At 44.6% G+C, this 18,204-nt stretch overlaps 1 protein-coding gene across 3 annotated transcripts in view; it reads left to right on the top strand.

Moving 5' to 3' along the window:
* Positions 1-1,674: 1,674 nt before the first annotated feature.
* The window catches only part of ssh2a (slingshot protein phosphatase 2a), a 31,692-nt gene continuing 15,162 nt past the window's right edge, over positions 1,675-18,204 (top strand). For 2 of the 3 annotated variants that reach the window (XM_030381149.1, XM_030381148.1), the window contains exons 1-2: positions 1,675-1,876; positions 5,024-5,067. In XM_030381149.1, coding sequence (XP_030237009.1) covers positions 1,676-1,876; positions 5,024-5,067 — 245 coding nt within the window. In that variant the 5' untranslated portion in view covers position 1,675. Of the gene's footprint in view, positions 1,877-5,023; positions 5,068-13,663; positions 14,173-18,204 lie in introns of those variants that run through there. The other variant, XM_030381150.1, reaches the window with a different exon arrangement.

Raw genomic sequence — 18,204 nt, 5'->3', positions numbered from 1 at the left:
TCTCCTCCGGCTCATCTCCTGTTATCCTGGTGATACATAGTATATGCATTGGGGCATTGGGGACTAGTAGAAGTGAGTAGGATCCGCCGAGAGGAGGCAGATAGGCTGTTCCTTGAGATAAATCCGATCTGCTTTATTAGCTTTGTCACTCCATGGAAATTAGTGGTTGGCAGGGGCCTGCTTATGGGTCCGGCAGCACTTGAAATAGACAGCAGCAGCAAAACCCAATTTAACCCCAAACAATTTGCAAGAGGAGATTAATATTAATTCCAGAGGGTTATGGTGAATGGGGGTTGACAGGCAGGAACAAGCACACACACGCACGCATGCACGCACGCACACGCACGCACGCACGCACGCACGCACGCACGCACACACACGCACACACACACACTCCCCCCCCCACTCAACACACACACACGTACACACTCTGACAGACCTAATGGAACACACGCACACACACACACTCTCACACACCTTATCACACACACACGTACACACTCTGACAGACCTAATGGAACACACGCATACACACACACAAACACACACTCAAACAAACACAAACACACACGCACACACACATACACAGTATATGGTTTAGTAGGCTGCACACGTCATACATGACTTGGGGGATGGGGTAGGATAGGGGATGAGAGAAGGTAGTTGGCAGGATGGGTAATCCATCATTCTGTCACCCCCCTACTCTAGAATAATTATAGGTTGCCTTCTTCTCTCTGTCTGTATTTCTCTCAATCTCTATTTATATTTTGTCTTTACATTCTCTCCCTAAAGCCTTTCTTTCAATGTCCTTCTCTTGGCTCCTCTCCAATTCCCCCTGACACATTGCTACGTCAGGTGATCGATTTGCATGTGTGCTTTTGTGTGTGTGTGTGTGTGTGTGTGTGTGTGTGTGTGTGTGTGTGTGTGCGTGTGTGTGTGTGTGTATGTGAGAGAGTATGTGCATGCATATATGTGTTTGTGTGTGTGCACGTGTACATTTGTGTGCGTGCATGCTTGTGCGTGTGAAAGCATGTATCTGAATGTGTGTGTGTGTGTGTGTGTGTGTGTGTGTGTGTGTGTGGGCGTGAAAGGGGGGTGATGTTGGGGCAAGGCAGAAGGCAATGACCCAGATAATGAAGAATGAGAAGAATGAGCCTTGAGTCTCTCTGTGCGTTACTCTCCCCCTGCTACCATCCCAACCCCACCAGCCCACACCCCATCACACAATTGTTTCTGTCTCCCTCCTCATCCACCAGCTACTGGTTGGAGAAAAGTCATAGCAGGTTGCAGGCGAAAGAGAAGGTTGAATCCATTAACCCTAATGTTGCTGAAGGTTAACCGTATGATCTTCAAGGGTTGTGAGGCCAGGAGTATCATGCTAAAGGGAGAGAAGCAAAAAACTCAAGATCAATAACCTACTGCAATGCCATTGCTCCTTTTTTAAATCATAGTATTTTTCATTTCCTTTTTAAGCCATGATTATCATCTTCTAAATCATTTACCCTTGGGGGGGGGGGGGTTGCAAGTTGTTTAATGTAATTACTATTAACATTATTTACAGACATCCTTTAGTTTCAAGACCAGACAAAATCAAGAAATTATAGGTATACGCTCTTTCTGAGCGGTCAAGCAGCCAGTCGACCCCCATGCATCTGACAGCTGGTACCCCACGCGCATGCGCCAGACGCCGGGTAAGCAACCCAGCAGCGTCTCTCGACAACCCCAGGATATTTGCACATTGTGTGTCCAAAATGTTGATTTTGTCCGAGGTTTTCTCGCCGAGGTGACTGTCACACCCACTACTACAGCTGGGATGGCGCTGGTCACTGTTCAGCGCTCACCCACACCGAGTACCACCTCCAGCCCCTGCGTGTCGGTGAGTATCACCGTCCAGGGCGGCTAGCTGGTCACAGGGCTAACCCCTTGTCCGCTAAAGTGTCCTCAAAGTCCATTGAAAACATTTCAGCGGGACCTATGGGTGTGTGTTGTGTGTATGTTTATATCTATGTGTGCGTGTGTGTGTATGTGTGTGCGTTTATCCACTTTAATGTAAATAGAAGGGTTATAGATTAGGGTTGAGTGATCCTGGTGTTGTGTACTGGTTGAGTGAACTGTGTCAGCTAGCTTCCTGGTCCGTCTCAGCGAACAGCAAGGTCCAGTCACTGCAAGCCTGGTCCTCCTTATCATTTCTCCCAGAAAGAGTTTACGTTGCTTAGGATCCCCGCATCACTTCTTTTAATCAGGGTTGTGTGTTTTAGCCATTAAACACGAATCTTGTATAGGGTAGTATACTACCTTCATGACTGTACCTATTTCCTGGATGCTACTTCAGCTGCTACACAATGGAGTAATTAGCGGGTTAGATGGTAATATAATGTTTACTATATAAGCTTGGCTATGTTGGATGGAAAAAGAGAATCCCTTCATCCCTGTGTGTCCAATGTGAGTTGTGTGTGTTTCCAGACTCCCAGGGGCTAGGCTAGCATGTAGGAAAAGTGAATTACCACACCCTGAATAGGAATAGAGATAAATACAAAGCATTGGCGCAGATTGCAGATAGTTCCAGCAAAGATAGCCCACGCGGCCGGTTCCTGTCTACCGCTCCACTCAACTGTAGAATAATGCATAGCTTAGCTTCCATCAGTGGTCTTCTTTGTATAAACATTTCAAAGATCTTAAAGCAACACACACACTTTCTAGGTGTTACATTGGACACTGCATGCAGAGTGAAATGATCAATGGAGAACTCACACTGGTTGTATTCTTATTCAAAGTCTAAACTACAACACTATAATAGTGATGCTCATAGTGAGTGAAACATGGCATCTATTGCTCACAGACTATTAAGCAGCAACTGCATTGTAAAAAGTTAATAAGTTAATTAATTTGTATTATAACATATATATATATATATATATATATATATATATATAGTATAATATTACCACACGTGTTCATCATTGGACAATGGTCAGTCAGAGGTTAGCTACATATTTAAAACGACAAGTCAATCATGGGTTTGATGTGAATCCACAGCTATTGTAGATGCTATTGCTCTTATCAGTTGCCATTGACACACACTCAATAACTAAACCTGTTTGTGTTAAACAACAAATCTCCGGTTTCTGACACGAGTAGAGTGTTCACAAGCCCACAACCACCATCATTAGCACTCTGTTTGGATAGCCCCAGCAGAAACCGTGTAGAAAGACGTTGGGCCTCTGTCTGAAAGGAGATCTTGGTGTCCATATCAAGCATCACCCGAGCCCAGCAGCTGCTTGTCATGAGACCCGTCCGGCCCTCGCTGTGCGATGTGAACCGGGGCCATGTGAGTACACACGTGAGGAGCCTGGAGGTGCGGGTGGATCTTAGTGAAGATGTGTCTGGCGGCGGGAGGGGCTCTGAGAACCAAGCCTGGAGAGAACCGCAAGCATCAGCATCAGCAGCATGATGTCGACAACACCACCAGTCCACCACTATAACATATAGCTGCATGCTAGGAGGATTTCCCCATAGGATTAGGTTGGCTGGAGCTTTAGGTCAAGTGTGGAGCTCCTTTTTGAGCCCCATGGCCAATTAAATATGCAAGCATAAGCTTATCCAACCCTTCGATTAATTATGGACTACCGTTGCTTGTTTCTTGCTAAGTGGGGGAGAGCTGCCCCTACACCTGCGTGAAATGTAATCTGCCTAGCAGTACAACAAATGCCCTGTTCCCATTGGCCCTTAGGCAACTCCCTACAGATCCATGTGGTTTCGTTACCATGGACACCATCCTCTACCGCCATTCTTTATTTTCTGTCAGTTTAATAAGAAATTGAAGTTGTTCAAATGGCCAGTTAGCAATTTGCTTGATCAATCGTGTCGGAGACAATCTGCATTTTGCAGAATAAAAATTTCTGGGCGTGTGTGTGTGTGTGTGCGCGTCTTTGAGGGACAGGCTTTCTATTTGCCTTGCGTCACCGTCGTCTTCTCATCACTTACGCACTTGGATCTCCCCCAAGGTCAGTAGGCTGCAACACCATAATTCCTTGGATTTCAAATGAGCGTCATCACCTACCCATTCGCCCAACAACCCACCCACCCACCCAGTGACAAGCCAGCCATCCAGTATACAGGCCTGCTTGTCTGCTTGCCTGCCTGCATTCCACCTGGGTCTAATCACATTTGTGGCAGCAGTTGAGTGCAGAATGCTTGAAAAGAGCTTCTGCGCTTCCATTCTTCCCCAGCCTACTGCCCCCTCTGACCCACTCCTCCTCATCACCTCCTCGATCAGACCCAGCCCCTGCAGCTTCACCATGGGACACTTAACGCTACACTCATAGGACTGGCTTACAGTTCCCTTCTGTATGTGTGTTAAAGGATTCTGTTGTGCTTATGTACATGCCATGGGCTTGGGAACTGAGAGAAAGTTCCCTTGAGTGTTAAAGGGAGGGATTAGTGAATCAGGCTGGGATTACGTGTGTGTTTGTTTGTGTGTGTGTGTGTGTGTGTGTGTGTGTGTGTGTGTGTGTGTGTGTGTGTGTGTGTGTGTGTGTGTGTGTGTGTGTGTGTGTGTGTGTGTGTGTGTGTGTGTGTTGTTGAGCGTGCGAGTGTGTCTGTGCTCTGTGGTAGGGGATGATTGCATTTTGGGGAAGGAAACAACACAGTCCATTGCAGCTTTATCCCTGCTCCTCTAGGCTTCTCTCATGCAGACGCAGACTTTAACTCAGTTCATGATGACACGCTGCCACGTAACCGCTTCAGAGTGCCAGCAGATCAGAAAATGATATGAACAGAATGTTAATTGAGTCTCTGACTCTGCGTTTGATCGTAAAGGAGTACGCTTCACTGTAGAAAACAGGATGTTACACAAGCATTAAACAAATGCACCCAACCACGACAGCAGTTAGAGTAAATACAGATCATTCTCAAGTCTTTTTCCTTGTTGTCATTTATATTTTATTTAAAAAAAATCTGCTGATCTAGCTGTGGCTTCCTTCATGACCCTAACAGAGGTTCTTCTGTGTCTTTCCCCCCACAGGAATCGGGGAGCGGAGAAGATGACCGTCGCTCCCAGCCTCGGAGGTGAGGCCTGTTTATTTATGTGTTTCTAGATCTCCTGTCTCTTTACTCATTCATTACAGGCATTTGATTCTCTGTTATGATCCACTTGATGTAAAGCGGCACAATCGCCACCAGGGGGAGTGTGACATCACTGTTCACAGTAAGAACACGCTACAGACTTTGGGTTATGATTGTGATTTACATTTCTCAGCTTGTGGTTGTCCTGTTCATGTTGCCATCTCTTCTTGTCTACGCATTCTGGTTATACTTTGCATTACTGTTGGCAACAACAGCGCTCTGAGCCATTGGGTGACGTGGGTCTTTGTGTGGATATCGGTAGAGATACTGTCCTTTTGTTTCCTTATGCAGCAAACTATTAAGTGGTTCTGTTTTTATTTACATTGTAAAATGAACTACACATGGGGTGTGTGTGTGGGGGTTTATTATGTTCTAGTTTCACTTCCTCTTGGCTTCTCAGTTGCATTGAATACAGCCTGTGTTTGTACACAAACACACAAACGCCTACTCCGATGTCAAAGTCCTAGACGTTTATCTAGTTTGTTTTGTTTAATAATCACAAATGCTCAAAGCGATTCATAAATGTATATTTAATGATTTGGTGAACAGTTTGTAACTGTGCATGGACTGTAGCAATAGTATCGGCAACTAACCAATGAAGCGCTTCAGGCTGGTGACGAAGAAACGTATGTAATTAAAACATTTAGAAGTTGTTTAACAAGATGAACGTGGTTGAAGACACTGATGAAGCTCAGAGACAATGTATCCTACCTGCAAAAAGGAATAGGTCATTTGCTGAGCAAAGTACAGGCTAACAGAACATACTTAACAATTGACAAGTAGATGTACAGTTCACATTTTTTTGGGTATGTGTGTGTGCCTGAACTCATAAGTGAATCATGAAATGCTTGTTTGTGCATTTGTGGTTATTGAGTTGTTTTGGTCTTCTGACTCCAGTGTTGGTTCAGTCACAGTGTTGTTCCGGGCCTGGGAATCAATCGAGAGTAGGATATCAAAGGCTACATCACTTTTTCATCTTACCGCACTTTGAAAACGGATTTGTTCAACTAATCTAAACCTTTTGAAGTGAAATCTCAATGGTCAGGCTTTGTCAGGTTTTCTTTTTTTGATGCATTTGACGTCATTGTCATGACCTAAGAAATTGTATGGCATGGTTTGTAAATTATTATGGGTTCATTCAAAGGACAAGACCAGGAAAAGTCTATGTTTGTCTTATTTCGGGCATCCTCCAATTTCAATGCCTAGAAGCAGCATCCGGGTGTTTAGCCTGGCTATCTGAGCTCCCTACATCAACACATTGTCCAGATACTCATTACAACCGATACATTTCCTCAAACATCAGCGGTTAGCAACGGTTAAATCATGTCAAGAGGTACAGCATGTTGTCAAGGGCTTGTTTACTTCCTTTGCCTCGGCTCTCATTGAACACAGATGTTGTAGAAGAAAAAAAGAACCTATTTGATTTGTTTGGCTTTGAACATTACATTGTGGGTTGTCAATCTGGGTGGGAAACCACCCTAATCTTAAGAATACTGGTAACTGATGAATGCTCATTGAAGCATATTATTGCTATGCCGAAACATCATAAATTGTACTGTTGTTTTGTGAATGCTCATTTGAAACGTCCCATCCCATTAGAGCAGTCGGCACAGTAAAACGGTGAAACCAAAAGACCTCATTTTAGGAGAAACCAGCCAGCCTCGTCATATAAAGTGTGTTGGAAGAATAGCAGCCAGCCGTAGAGCATCAGGAATGAGGCTTCCTGGCCCCCATCAGATGTCCCTGAATTGAAACTCGGTGACTTCACCACCACCACCAAGAATTTTACACACCCTGAATCGCACAAGACATGTGGACCCCATTATACGTTAGGTAATTCTATGAAACTACAGCTGGTGAAGTCATACCCATGTAGCCACACACACACACACACACACACACACACGCACACGCACACACTCAATGTAGGGGGGGCATCCAAAGGCCATACAGCCTGACCCCCAGGGCATATTACATAACAGTTTAGGTCTTTTTTAACAGTGTGCACCACACCCCACATATGGAATATGGAGGTATAGCTTCTCAGCCCGCTAGGCCTTCGTCCAGCTGCCAGACGCGTTATAGGGGCCGCTTGTGTGGAGGAAGGGAAACGCTGCTCAAGGGCCGACACACAAACACAATGCCTTTGCACATGTGTCCATTCTCTTGGTTTGTTTGTTTGTTTGGGGAAGGGGACTGTCCATTGTTTTGTTATTCCTTTTCTTTCAGTCACACCCAACCATGCTCCGACTCTTTCTTCGACACATGCGCACACAAATAAACATGCGCATGACCGCGCAGGCTGGCACACACAGCGCTGTTTGGGTGACTAAGGGCCAGTTGACGCATCGGTCAAGTGTAACGCTGCTGCAGTGCAGTAAAGGAATCTGTGCGACTCACCATTGCACCGAATGTTATAACAGAAGAGTCCCTCCATCCGTGTCTACTGTTCAGCCGTTTTGCGGCCGGACATCAAGCGAACATCTGAATATTTCCATCTTAAAAAGCATTTAATTGGAGACCGCCACACACACTCATTCTTTAAAGTGCTAAAACGATTGGCTGATCACAGCACTAGCATTGTAAATAATGGGTTGATACTCTGATCTTCCTTATTAAGGCGTAGGTTGTGAAGGGTCTGGACATGCTTTACCTTTCTACCTGTACAAAAATTGTGTAAAGGTAAGCCATGGGAGGTCATTCTGGCTGTATAAATAGGGCAGACCTCTACATTTGTCAAAGCAGTGTGGTGGCTCAGACACTATTTTGAAAAGTTCTCACCACCTCTTCTTTGTATAGATTCCCTCCATGATTTAGTTTAGTTTCCATTGGACTGGGTTTGTGTGTGGGTGTGCAGGTAACTCAGGTCTATGAAGGACCTGTATGGGTGAAACTTCTAAAGGAGCACGGATGAGCTGCGGCTGAAGAGCAGGAAGGGAGGGAGGGGAAATGTGGAGCTTTCCTCCCTCTCTGACCTTGTCTGTCCCATTGTCTTTCTGTCGCACATCATTTCCTTTCATACCAAAGCCCAGGATGTTGCGGCTCTTGTGTTTGCTCGAGGATTACTGAATGTTACTGTCAAAACTGCAACTGTAAGTTGAGCCCCTGACCTCTTTTGTTATTTGTAATTGGAAGAATACATTGGTAGACATCTGGGTGAAGTTTTATATCTAAATAACTGACAACTCAAATCAGTTTGACATTTTGAAATGTCCACATAGTCATCCATATATAAACACTTTGTCATTTGAAACAACGGCTAACCTTGTCCTGAATTATTTCAAGCAGTCAATTCACTAAGTAGTTGGTACACAATTATACAGTATTCATGACATTTGGTCTTCTAAACCAAATCCTTTCTATCCCCAGCTCGTTCACTGATAGAGCAGGTCTATTGATCTAGGACAGGTTTAAGGATATCGTAGTTAAAGCTGCTAAAGGCAATTCGGAGAACACAGGCAGAGTAAGCCAGAGTTTGAAAGCATCAAACCAAAAAAAAAAACACGTCCCTTCAGGCTCCCTACAAAGCCTTTCCCCCTAAACGTATGACTAGCTCGCTAGCTTTAGCTAAAGGTCTGCCTTGCTTTGTGGAAGACTCCATTCATGCGCAATGAGGGCATGGGCAGATTGCGCAGGTAGCCGAGTTTGTAGGTAGACAGACAGGTAGGCCATCCAATCATTTAATTCAGGCCGAATTAAATGATTGGACAAGCTTATTACAGGCCTGCTAAAGCCTCAGACAACAGATTATTATTTATTTGGGTCGGAGCATTCGATTTCTTTTGTTTTTTTTCTCCGGATGACAAATACATTGCCTACCCTAGCTTTGAGATAAAGGTGTGAGTGAAGTTGAAAGCAAACCAAAACCAAACATGTCGGGACATGCTTCACAGGGCTGCTTCCCTTCCCTTTCATTGAGACTTGAGACACTTGCTTCCACTCTTCCTCCACCTGCCGGGTTAAGCTTATTTAATTCCATCACATCACATGTTGCTGTCTCAACTAAATTAACCTTTCAAAAATGTATTGAAGCAAATATAAATTGAGCAAGAAAGACTATTTTGGTTTTGGCCAAACATGTTTTGTTAGGGAACAGATTTTGTACGTCTTATCTGCGGAAATAAAGGCCCCCTTGTTCTTCCAAGGCTAAGTGTCCATACCATATCACATTAATGAAGAGTGATGAGCAAACGTGTGTGTGTGTGTGTGTGTGTGTGTGTGTGTGTGTGTGTGTGTGTGTGTGTGTGTGTGTGTGTGTGTGTGTGTGTGTGTGTGTGTGTGTGTGTGTGTGTGTGTGTGTGTGTGTGTGTGTGTGTCAGTGGAGGCTTCTCCAGTGAGGAGAGGGAGGAAGATCCTGCTTAAAATTGTTGAGAATAAAAATGCAGATTGCCCAGACTACTAATGAATTAATGCCCTTAGCCAATCAGAGCACATAACTGAGTAGTGATAAGTGAGTTAAAGTGATCCAGACTTGGTCGACTTTTTCCAAAATTAACACAGCAGCAGGGCTGCCCGCGGCCGGGCTGCCCGAGGCCGAGCTGCGGAGCCCGCGAGGAGGTTTGACTTGATCTATAAATGAAGTCCCTCAATATTAATTGGCTGAACACCATCACCAACATTCTGAAACATCCATTAAAGATCCCATGACATGCCACCAGGTGTGGGTTAATTAGCCGTTACAAGCCATTTTGGAAATCTGTCCCTTATGACCACAGGTGGGCGAGTCCACCTAGATTTGTAACGAATCAGCCCACACCTGGTGGCATATCATGGGACCTTTAACATCCACATTTGCCCCAAACAATGTTAGGCTTACAGCCCATGTAAATAGTTGTGAAATAATGTTATTGTTGTTATTTTAATTGTTTGTTACTCTGACCGTTCTGTTTGATATTGTGGAAAGCAAGATGCATTTTAAATGACATCACTTTTGGTCTTGTGTCATCATTTTTTCTTAAAACAATTGTAGCTGAAAATAAACATAGCCAAATAACAAACAATAGCTTCAGTCATTGAGGGCAAAAATAGGCCCAATGCTAGGCCCAGATTTTTTTATTTAGTTTTACAAATCAATAGTAGGCCTGATTTGACTAATTGGCTTTGGATCCTTTCCTTCTGCCCTTGTAGTCCAAGACATGCGGGCCACCAGTGTTCAAAGTACAATGCTGCCACTGGTGGATTTCTATCAATTCACATAATTATCCCTCCCTGCTATTTTGCAGTTCCCCAAAAAACCCTGAAACAACTTGAGTCTCACATACTTATGCCACCATACGCCACAAACAGTGCAAGCAGGCCAATGGCAACCAAGCACGCAGTCCTTCCTCCCTCACCTTAAAAACCACCAGCCGCCACTGTTTGTGTGTGTGTGTGTGTGTGTGTGTGTGTGTGTGTGTGTGTGTGTGTGTGTGTGTGTGTGTGTGTGTGTGTGTGTGTGTGTGTGTGAGAATAGTATCATTCATGTTTGTGTGTGAGAGAGAGAACATTTCAGACCCAGCTATTTCATAAAACATTTATTTATACAACGATTGTACTATCGTCGACATACTACGCGTAAATGTTATCAAAGCACATTATTTGTGGAGTTAATGAAATAATCAGTGTAGTCTTTGTAGGTTGGGTCAGCCTTACATTCAGGCATGTTGAGGCAGAAACAGACTCCATTGATCCCTATTGCAAGGCCATTCGTTTTACATTGTGTTGTCTAATGTTTTACTGAGTCTATGTGGCTTTGCTGTGTGCGGTCTGCCCTATGAGTCAAATTAGGCCTGTAGCCTAATTACAAGTGTGTAATGGATGTATTAATGGTCTCTGTTCTCTCATTAGTTGTATTGAGTCGGGTAACTAATTAGTTCTGGAAAAAAGTCTTTCCATCACATGAGTGCAGACCGTTTTTCCTCATATTTTTGAGTCGTGACCCTACACGTTCAATCTTCAATGTTATCACAAACCACAACATTGCATTCTCTTAATACTGCCGTATTAGGACATTCCTCCTATATTGTTTCTTGACTAGTCTTGACTATAGCCGAGCACTGTATGGTAAACAGCTTGCCCCCTGCCCTGGTCTTGGAAACAGTCTGCTGATGGGGCTCGCTCAATGGGATAAAACGCGCGCACACACACACACACACACACACACACACACACACACACACACACACACACACACACACACACACACACACACACACACACACACACACACACACACACACACACACACACACACTATCACAACCATGACATCCTGGATGGACATGTCTGCTGTAACTCATATTCATCACTGCAGTCAGCATGAGGAGTGAGGGGAGGAAAGGGTAGACTTATGCAACCCCTCTGAGGAAGCACACAAACAAACAGCAGCTCTCTACTTTGACCCAGCCCCCAGATACTCAGAAAGAAGAGCACTGGTTGCCAAACTGATCACCACAACAGAAACACATGACTGCAGCAGGTGTGTAGACAGACAGACAGACAGACAGACAGACAGCTTCTGTAAAAAAAAAAGAAGAAACGTCCTAGCTATAGGACAAGTCTGTGATTTAGGCAAGGTAACATATCATAACAATCCTCAGGACAAAGTTCTATAATTCATTTTGCCAATTTTATTCCGAAGACATCACAGACACTTTCCATTACTCTGATGTCTTAACTCCTTACTGTGGGGTCTAGTTGTTATGCTGCTAGTCCATGTCTAGAAAGACATTTGAAAGTTGAGAGGAGGAAGTGCTGTGTTCTGTCAGATAACCCCCCTGGAATCACACACACACACACACACACACACACACACACACACACACACACACACACACACACACACACACACACACACACACACACACACACACACACACACACACACACACGCACGCACACACACAGTGCTAAGTATACAGGTTTTGAGTTTATGTCTGTCCGCTGTCGGAGGTCTCATACTCTCAGTTCAGCTGAATGATTTCCCAGGCTCACCAGGACCTGGACTGTTGCTTGTTATTATAGCCAGGGAGAAAGACCGTGGTCGGAAGAAAAGCGAAACTGGGTTTGGGTCGGGGGGTCACTCTGCACTTGGGGTGAGGACAAGTTCACCCCGGGGTGTGAAGGAAGCCATACTGTTGTGTGTCTTTGTTTACTGTTTGCCTGGCCAAAAATAAGCTGATACCCATGCTAATATAAAATGGAAACATTTAGAAATGGACATTTTTAATATGACTTGTTGATGTCCTATTTAGTTTATTCTTAAGATCCCCGTCACAAAACACTAACAGCCCCACAGAGTATTTCATAGCAGGAATGTGTTATTCAGTTTGTAAGTGAAAAAAAACCTTCTTTGCTCCTTCATTACTGCAAACAAAATGTCCGACATAGGCCCAGCGTTCAAACCAGTCCCAAAACGTAAGCTTTCATATTCCATGCCCGTGCTTCATTGCTCTTTGGCTTTAACTGATGCAGTCCTTGTATCGTCCATAAATCAGACAGCAACAACCGATCGGAACCCAATAAATGCGTCAGTATTCAAATAGTAATCCTTGCACGGAGGCTAGCTGACCGCAGGCCATAGCGATTAAAAACACACCCCAACAGTACAAACACACAAAAACACGGCACCCTTTGCAGCACAAAGGTAGGCAGAGTTTGGTCAACACTGCCGAGTTGTCTGACCAGAGATTTATTATACACTCACTTGAGATATTATACACTCACTTGAGATATTGCAGACACAAACGCATACCTTCACCTCCCACACACATTAGAGCCACATGCTAATCAGCCTAACAAGGGTGCCTTACAGGTGTGTCGGGGGGGGCTGCCAGCTGTTGACCAGAACATAGAGTGTTGGCTGGTGGGGATGCTATTAGTTGTTGTTGTCTAGAATCTATGCTTTCCGATCAGGTGATAGCCAGCCAACAGGTGAGGCCTCCAGCTAGGTTCTCGTGTGCGATACACCAGGAGTCAAAGCCGTAGGCTGCAGTACTGTCTGGACGCCAGCCTAATCTGAAAAGCCCCAATAGTAAAGGCCAAGTCTCCTTTTGTCCTGTCCCTTTATGTAACAACACCACAGTCAGTGTTCCCGGGGGAGAGAGTGAGCGAGGACAGGGGGAGTGGAGACTCCAGTGTTATTTTTTACATTTTGAATTAAACTCGTGGCCCATCTGGGTTTAATTCACTCGCATCATTCAAAAGCTAACACATTTATAGACCATTCATCTAAAAAGAGGCACATTTCTCTAGCACAGTTTCAGCTTTTCCACTGTTATCATCGCATGGACCCTGCTAGTTATCAATGTAATGAAATGTATCCTCTGTCAATAGACATGATGACATTATCTTTATCTCTGCCTTAAAAGCTGAATTCCAACTTTCAAGACTGTAACCAATTACTTTTTAAGGACGTCAAGAGGCTTTGTTTTTGTTTTGCTCTCCGGTGATGGGGTCGATGGTAAACGGTGACGCTCGTCGCCCCTCCCTCTCCTCCCTCCCTCTCGGAGCACATGTCTGCTCTCAGCTCCTCCCTTGTGAAAGACTTTCAGCCAAATCGCTCTCTACAGGCAGTTATCCATGACACTGGATAGAACACACTTCATTGTCTTTTAACGAATGTATTTTGGCGTTAAACGCAAATTTAGATTTTGGATGGCATTTCTTTAGACACAATAGTTGAACAGCTGTCGCGTTCAGTGTGTCGTTACAGCGGGGACATGTGGTCAGACAACATAACGTTACACCTGCCGCCTCAACACGGTTACTTAATATCCACGGCGGGTCTCTCCGCGTTTTATTAAAACACTGAACACTTTCAACTGTCCTGCTTTTGCAATGGGGTTTAACGCGAGCGCCGGAGTGAAGTGATAGTCGACTTGTGGACCAGCATTTGTCCTATTCGGCCGTCCTCTGGGACGCCTCTTCTAAAGACGCCATGACCCTCGGCACGACGTCCAGCACCGGCTCCGACGGCTCCTTGGGGGGCTTCTGCTCGTGCTGTGGAGCCAAGATTGTGCCATACTTTAACCACGACGCAGTGGGGTCCCAAAACCAGATCAACCAACTGTAAGTCCAATTAGGCTGAACATTGTATATAGTTACCATCGGGGTTGACGCAAGTTTCAATGTTACGACTTCACTGTACTCTACATGTTGTGGAATACTTATATTCTTTGAAAGTGAGGTTCTCCGGCGTTTACTGAGCGGACTTTTAATGAGTCTACATGCCCTTGAAGACAGTGCCGCTGCTGGGTAATAGGGGTGTGACCCATACTGTCTCCCTAGTTCCACACACACGTTTACAGGCTACTCAGATATCCATACAAGTGAGCATCGTTCCCTCCGCTTCACCATGCACGGACGTTCCCATATGCCTGCCCTTGCATGATTTAGTTTCTTGTTTTGGTGAGTCACATGTTTCCCCCGAAAAGCTCTACCTGTTAAAGTGGTCAGATTGATGAGAAAATAAAAACAGGACGCTTTTATGGATTTTGCTCAGTCCCATCGAGATGCCAAAACTTTGTCCATCTCATTTAAGGCTTGCCGTGGGAAACGTATTCAGTCTGGATCTAGTAGTTGAAAGAGTCATCTAGTCACATATGCATGTTAACTATTATTGGAGCCAAATATATAGTTTGCAGTTCATTAGATGATTGCCTAATGGTTTAACTTTATTGTAAGAGATGTTCTGAATTCGTCCCTAATTTAAACTTTTTAGGTCGCACACATTTGTTTATAGGGCAATTGAGATGCAAGTGTTGGAGATGGTTATTGTTGTTCTTGTTACTCTGGTCTTTTTTACCCTAGCTGAGGTAACCCTAGCCTAGTTATTGCATAGACTTTTAAGAAAGTTGCTCAATACAGGTTAAGGGGAAGCTTTAATAACACGCAATGTAATTAAAGGCACGTGTTGCTGGTGCTCTGCCATCAAATGCAGAAGGCTTGTACTTCCTTGTTTTCAACTGCTCATGCTGTTTAGTTGGAGCTTGGGTGTTTTTGTTTATCCTACGTAGTACCAGTCAGCAGGGGTCCGCCGTCTGGCCTTATCAACACAGTGAGAGCCACGGTTGTAGACACTTGATGCGGGACGTTGTTTTCCTTCCATTCTACTGGTCTTCATTTGGTGTTAGCCATGTGTTTTAAAGGCAAGTATGGGCCAGAATACCAGCGGGAATTGTAACGCGTAACCATTGTTTGGGGCCTTGGGTAAATTACAGGGCCGCTGAGTCTTTCAGTGGAGATAAGCGCTACCTGGTGCATTGTTTTTTTGCTTATTATACACACATGCTCCTTCCGGTGTGTGCGTGCGTGCGTGCGTGCGTGCGTGCGTGCGTGCGCCTAGTGGGAGAAAGAAAGATAAGAATGACATTCATAATGGATTTGCTGACCGGCCGAACTAAGTGTGTTTGCACACAAGCCATATATTGTGGCTGATTCCTTGTTGTCATAGTTGTGCAAGTAAGCTTAAGTCCCTTTGGCTGTACACCCATCAAAGTGTGTGTGTCTTGTGCACGCAAATAGGCCTTCAGGGGGGAGTAGGGTACAGCCATATATTCCAATGGTTCAATTGACTGGATTAATCACGGCCTGCTTTGCCTTTATGGCACATTAATGGTGTCCAGTAAAGGCCAAGTAGTGTAAATGTCATTGGCGCCAATGTTGTTTAATGATTCCTTCAGAAATCCTTCAAAATTGTCCTTGGCACAACGTCAATGCCATGTAGCACTAGATAAAGTGCCCCCATTTTAATTGGGATATTCTATGTCGACGATAGTACAATCACTCTTTTGTACACATTTTCGCGCAGTAAGTATTATGGGCTGCAAGTTTTTGACACCATAGTTGGACTAACAACCAGTTGCTCTTGAATCCTCCCCGAGCATTTTCCATTCATGATGTGGTTCTACCGGAAGATTCCTTGAAGGGGCTTTCCGACCCGTCCTTCTCAGAATAACCCGGCGCCGTGACTCTGGGCCAGCTTCCGGCTGCAGCTCGCTATGCTGGCTGCCCATCTCCATTGAGGGTGTATGTGTGGCCCCCCAGACATGTATTGTGGACCAGTCTGGGGACTGGAAACTGGATCGGTAGGTCATTTCTCACACGTTGTCTACACAAGTTGTTGGGTATGGACCTGCAGAGATTCTCCAACCAGCTGGCAGTTAGGGAAGAATTTTCTTATCGTCGAGTTTGGCATGGAATCTCTCACACTTTATCAGTTCGCTCTCTCCCCAAACTTAAATTAATCAAGCCGCTTGTATTGAATCTTGAAAATTGATTCTTGACTTGAATCCACTCCTTAATTCATGCATTGATTAGTATTTGGATTAATAACTACGTAATACCGATGATCTGTTGTATTTGCAAAATCCTCAAAGGCACATTAAACATTAAAAACCTACTTCTTAAAATTGGAACATAAGTTTTCCCAAAAGGAATGGGGAATATACCGCACACCCTATGTCTTACACTAGCAAAGCCTAATATGTGGACAACATGCTGTTTCTATGTTGCTTGCTCTGCATTTGCCGGTATGGGGTCTACCCTCTCTCTCTCCCCCTATATTTTGTTAGAAACTCTTGGTTCCTCACACACACAAACTGCAGGTCACTCTCTCAGGCCCTCAAAGGTTGAATGAGTGTGCATGGTGTGAACTCATTAGGCCCTAGCACGGCCTGGCCTGCATGCAGCCTGGCCCTATATTTATCCCAGCCCCGTTCTCAGAGTGACTAATATGGGCAAGAAGAGAAAGAGGTCGAGTTAGGGGGGTATGTGGAGAGAGGGGGGTTTGCCCAGTTTGTCCGTCTGCTGCTTTAGAGCAGTCCCAACATAGCGATGATTGGGTCGCATGGATGACCGTTGCCCTAACTTCTACCTAGTGCTTGTGCCCAGGATCTGAGAGGGGCCCCCTGCCAAAAGATGACCCGCCCCTTGCTGTGTTATCTGGTCCTTGTCTTCATCCAGCCCTGCTCCACTCACTCACCAGCTGCACCTGTTGGTTGTCCCTAGCACTCTGTGGTCCTCTTTGATCTCCATTCACTAACTGTGTATTTGACCTAGTTGCAGCAGTCCTGTGTCATGTTGTGTTTCTGTTTACTTAACAACAGGTAGGGTAATGACATAGCCTACATGAGGAGGTGTGGTGTTTGGTGGTCATGCTACCTTTGGGTCTAGGTTGGGTCAGTAGGGGATTGCGTTGTGGGCTTAAGGCAATTGTCCTGCTTTAGATGTAATGACTTAAATATGAAGCCTATTTCGTTGATTATAAGTAGACCATGTAAATCAAGAAGGCCTAGCTTTACTGTATACCCTGTCAATAGCCAAAACCTTTAAAGCTAATTCAAGCCACAGCACAAATAACTTTACATCCCACCTGACACACGTGTGTGTGTGTGTGTGTGTGTGTGTGTGTGTGTGTGTGTGTGTGTGTGTGTGTGTGTGTGTGTGTGTGTGTGTGTGTGTGTGTGTGTGTGTGTGTGTGTGTGTGTGTGTGTGTGTGCTTTGCAGTGAGAGTTGTAGCATTACCCTATGACATTTTACAATCACATTGTAACAACACTGATCTGGTCATTGGCAATCCCATGAGCCGTTGGTGTGTGAGGGATCCAGAGTCAGCGACTGTACATGTTATATTTAGATACGGTGGCTAACTCCATGCAGGAGACTGGCAATGCCCAAAGGTTTTCAGGTCAACCTTTAAAATGGACCTGCATGATGGATCACATGCTGTGAGCTGATATGGTTACATACAGAGGGCAATATAAATATGCAAGAGGTGTCTTGGGCTGTGTTCATGCGATAGCAGTGTTCAACTGACAACAGCAAGCTATTCATTGTTGATCCATGGGATGGTATCACCTTCTGTCAAGTAAATCAATCATCATTTCAGGTATTTAGACGAGCTCCATTAAAAAAATAAAAAAGTAGGATACTGGTCACATATTTTAAGGAGATAGATATTGGACGCTATCCTTGTCAATAACTAAGCAACCACAGCAACATGTTATTTTTTTTGTGTTTTTTGTTGCCATTGTTTTGGAAAACCATGACCTCAGTGTTTACTCAATCCTTAATATATACTAAATATGAACTCAGTATATC

Source organism: Gadus morhua, chromosome 16 (assembly GCF_902167405.1).
Source record: "Gadus morhua chromosome 16, gadMor3.0, whole genome shotgun sequence".
Taxonomy (NCBI): Eukaryota; Metazoa; Chordata; class Actinopteri; order Gadiformes; family Gadidae; genus Gadus; species Gadus morhua.
This window is presented reverse-complemented; position numbering and strand designations above follow the sequence as displayed.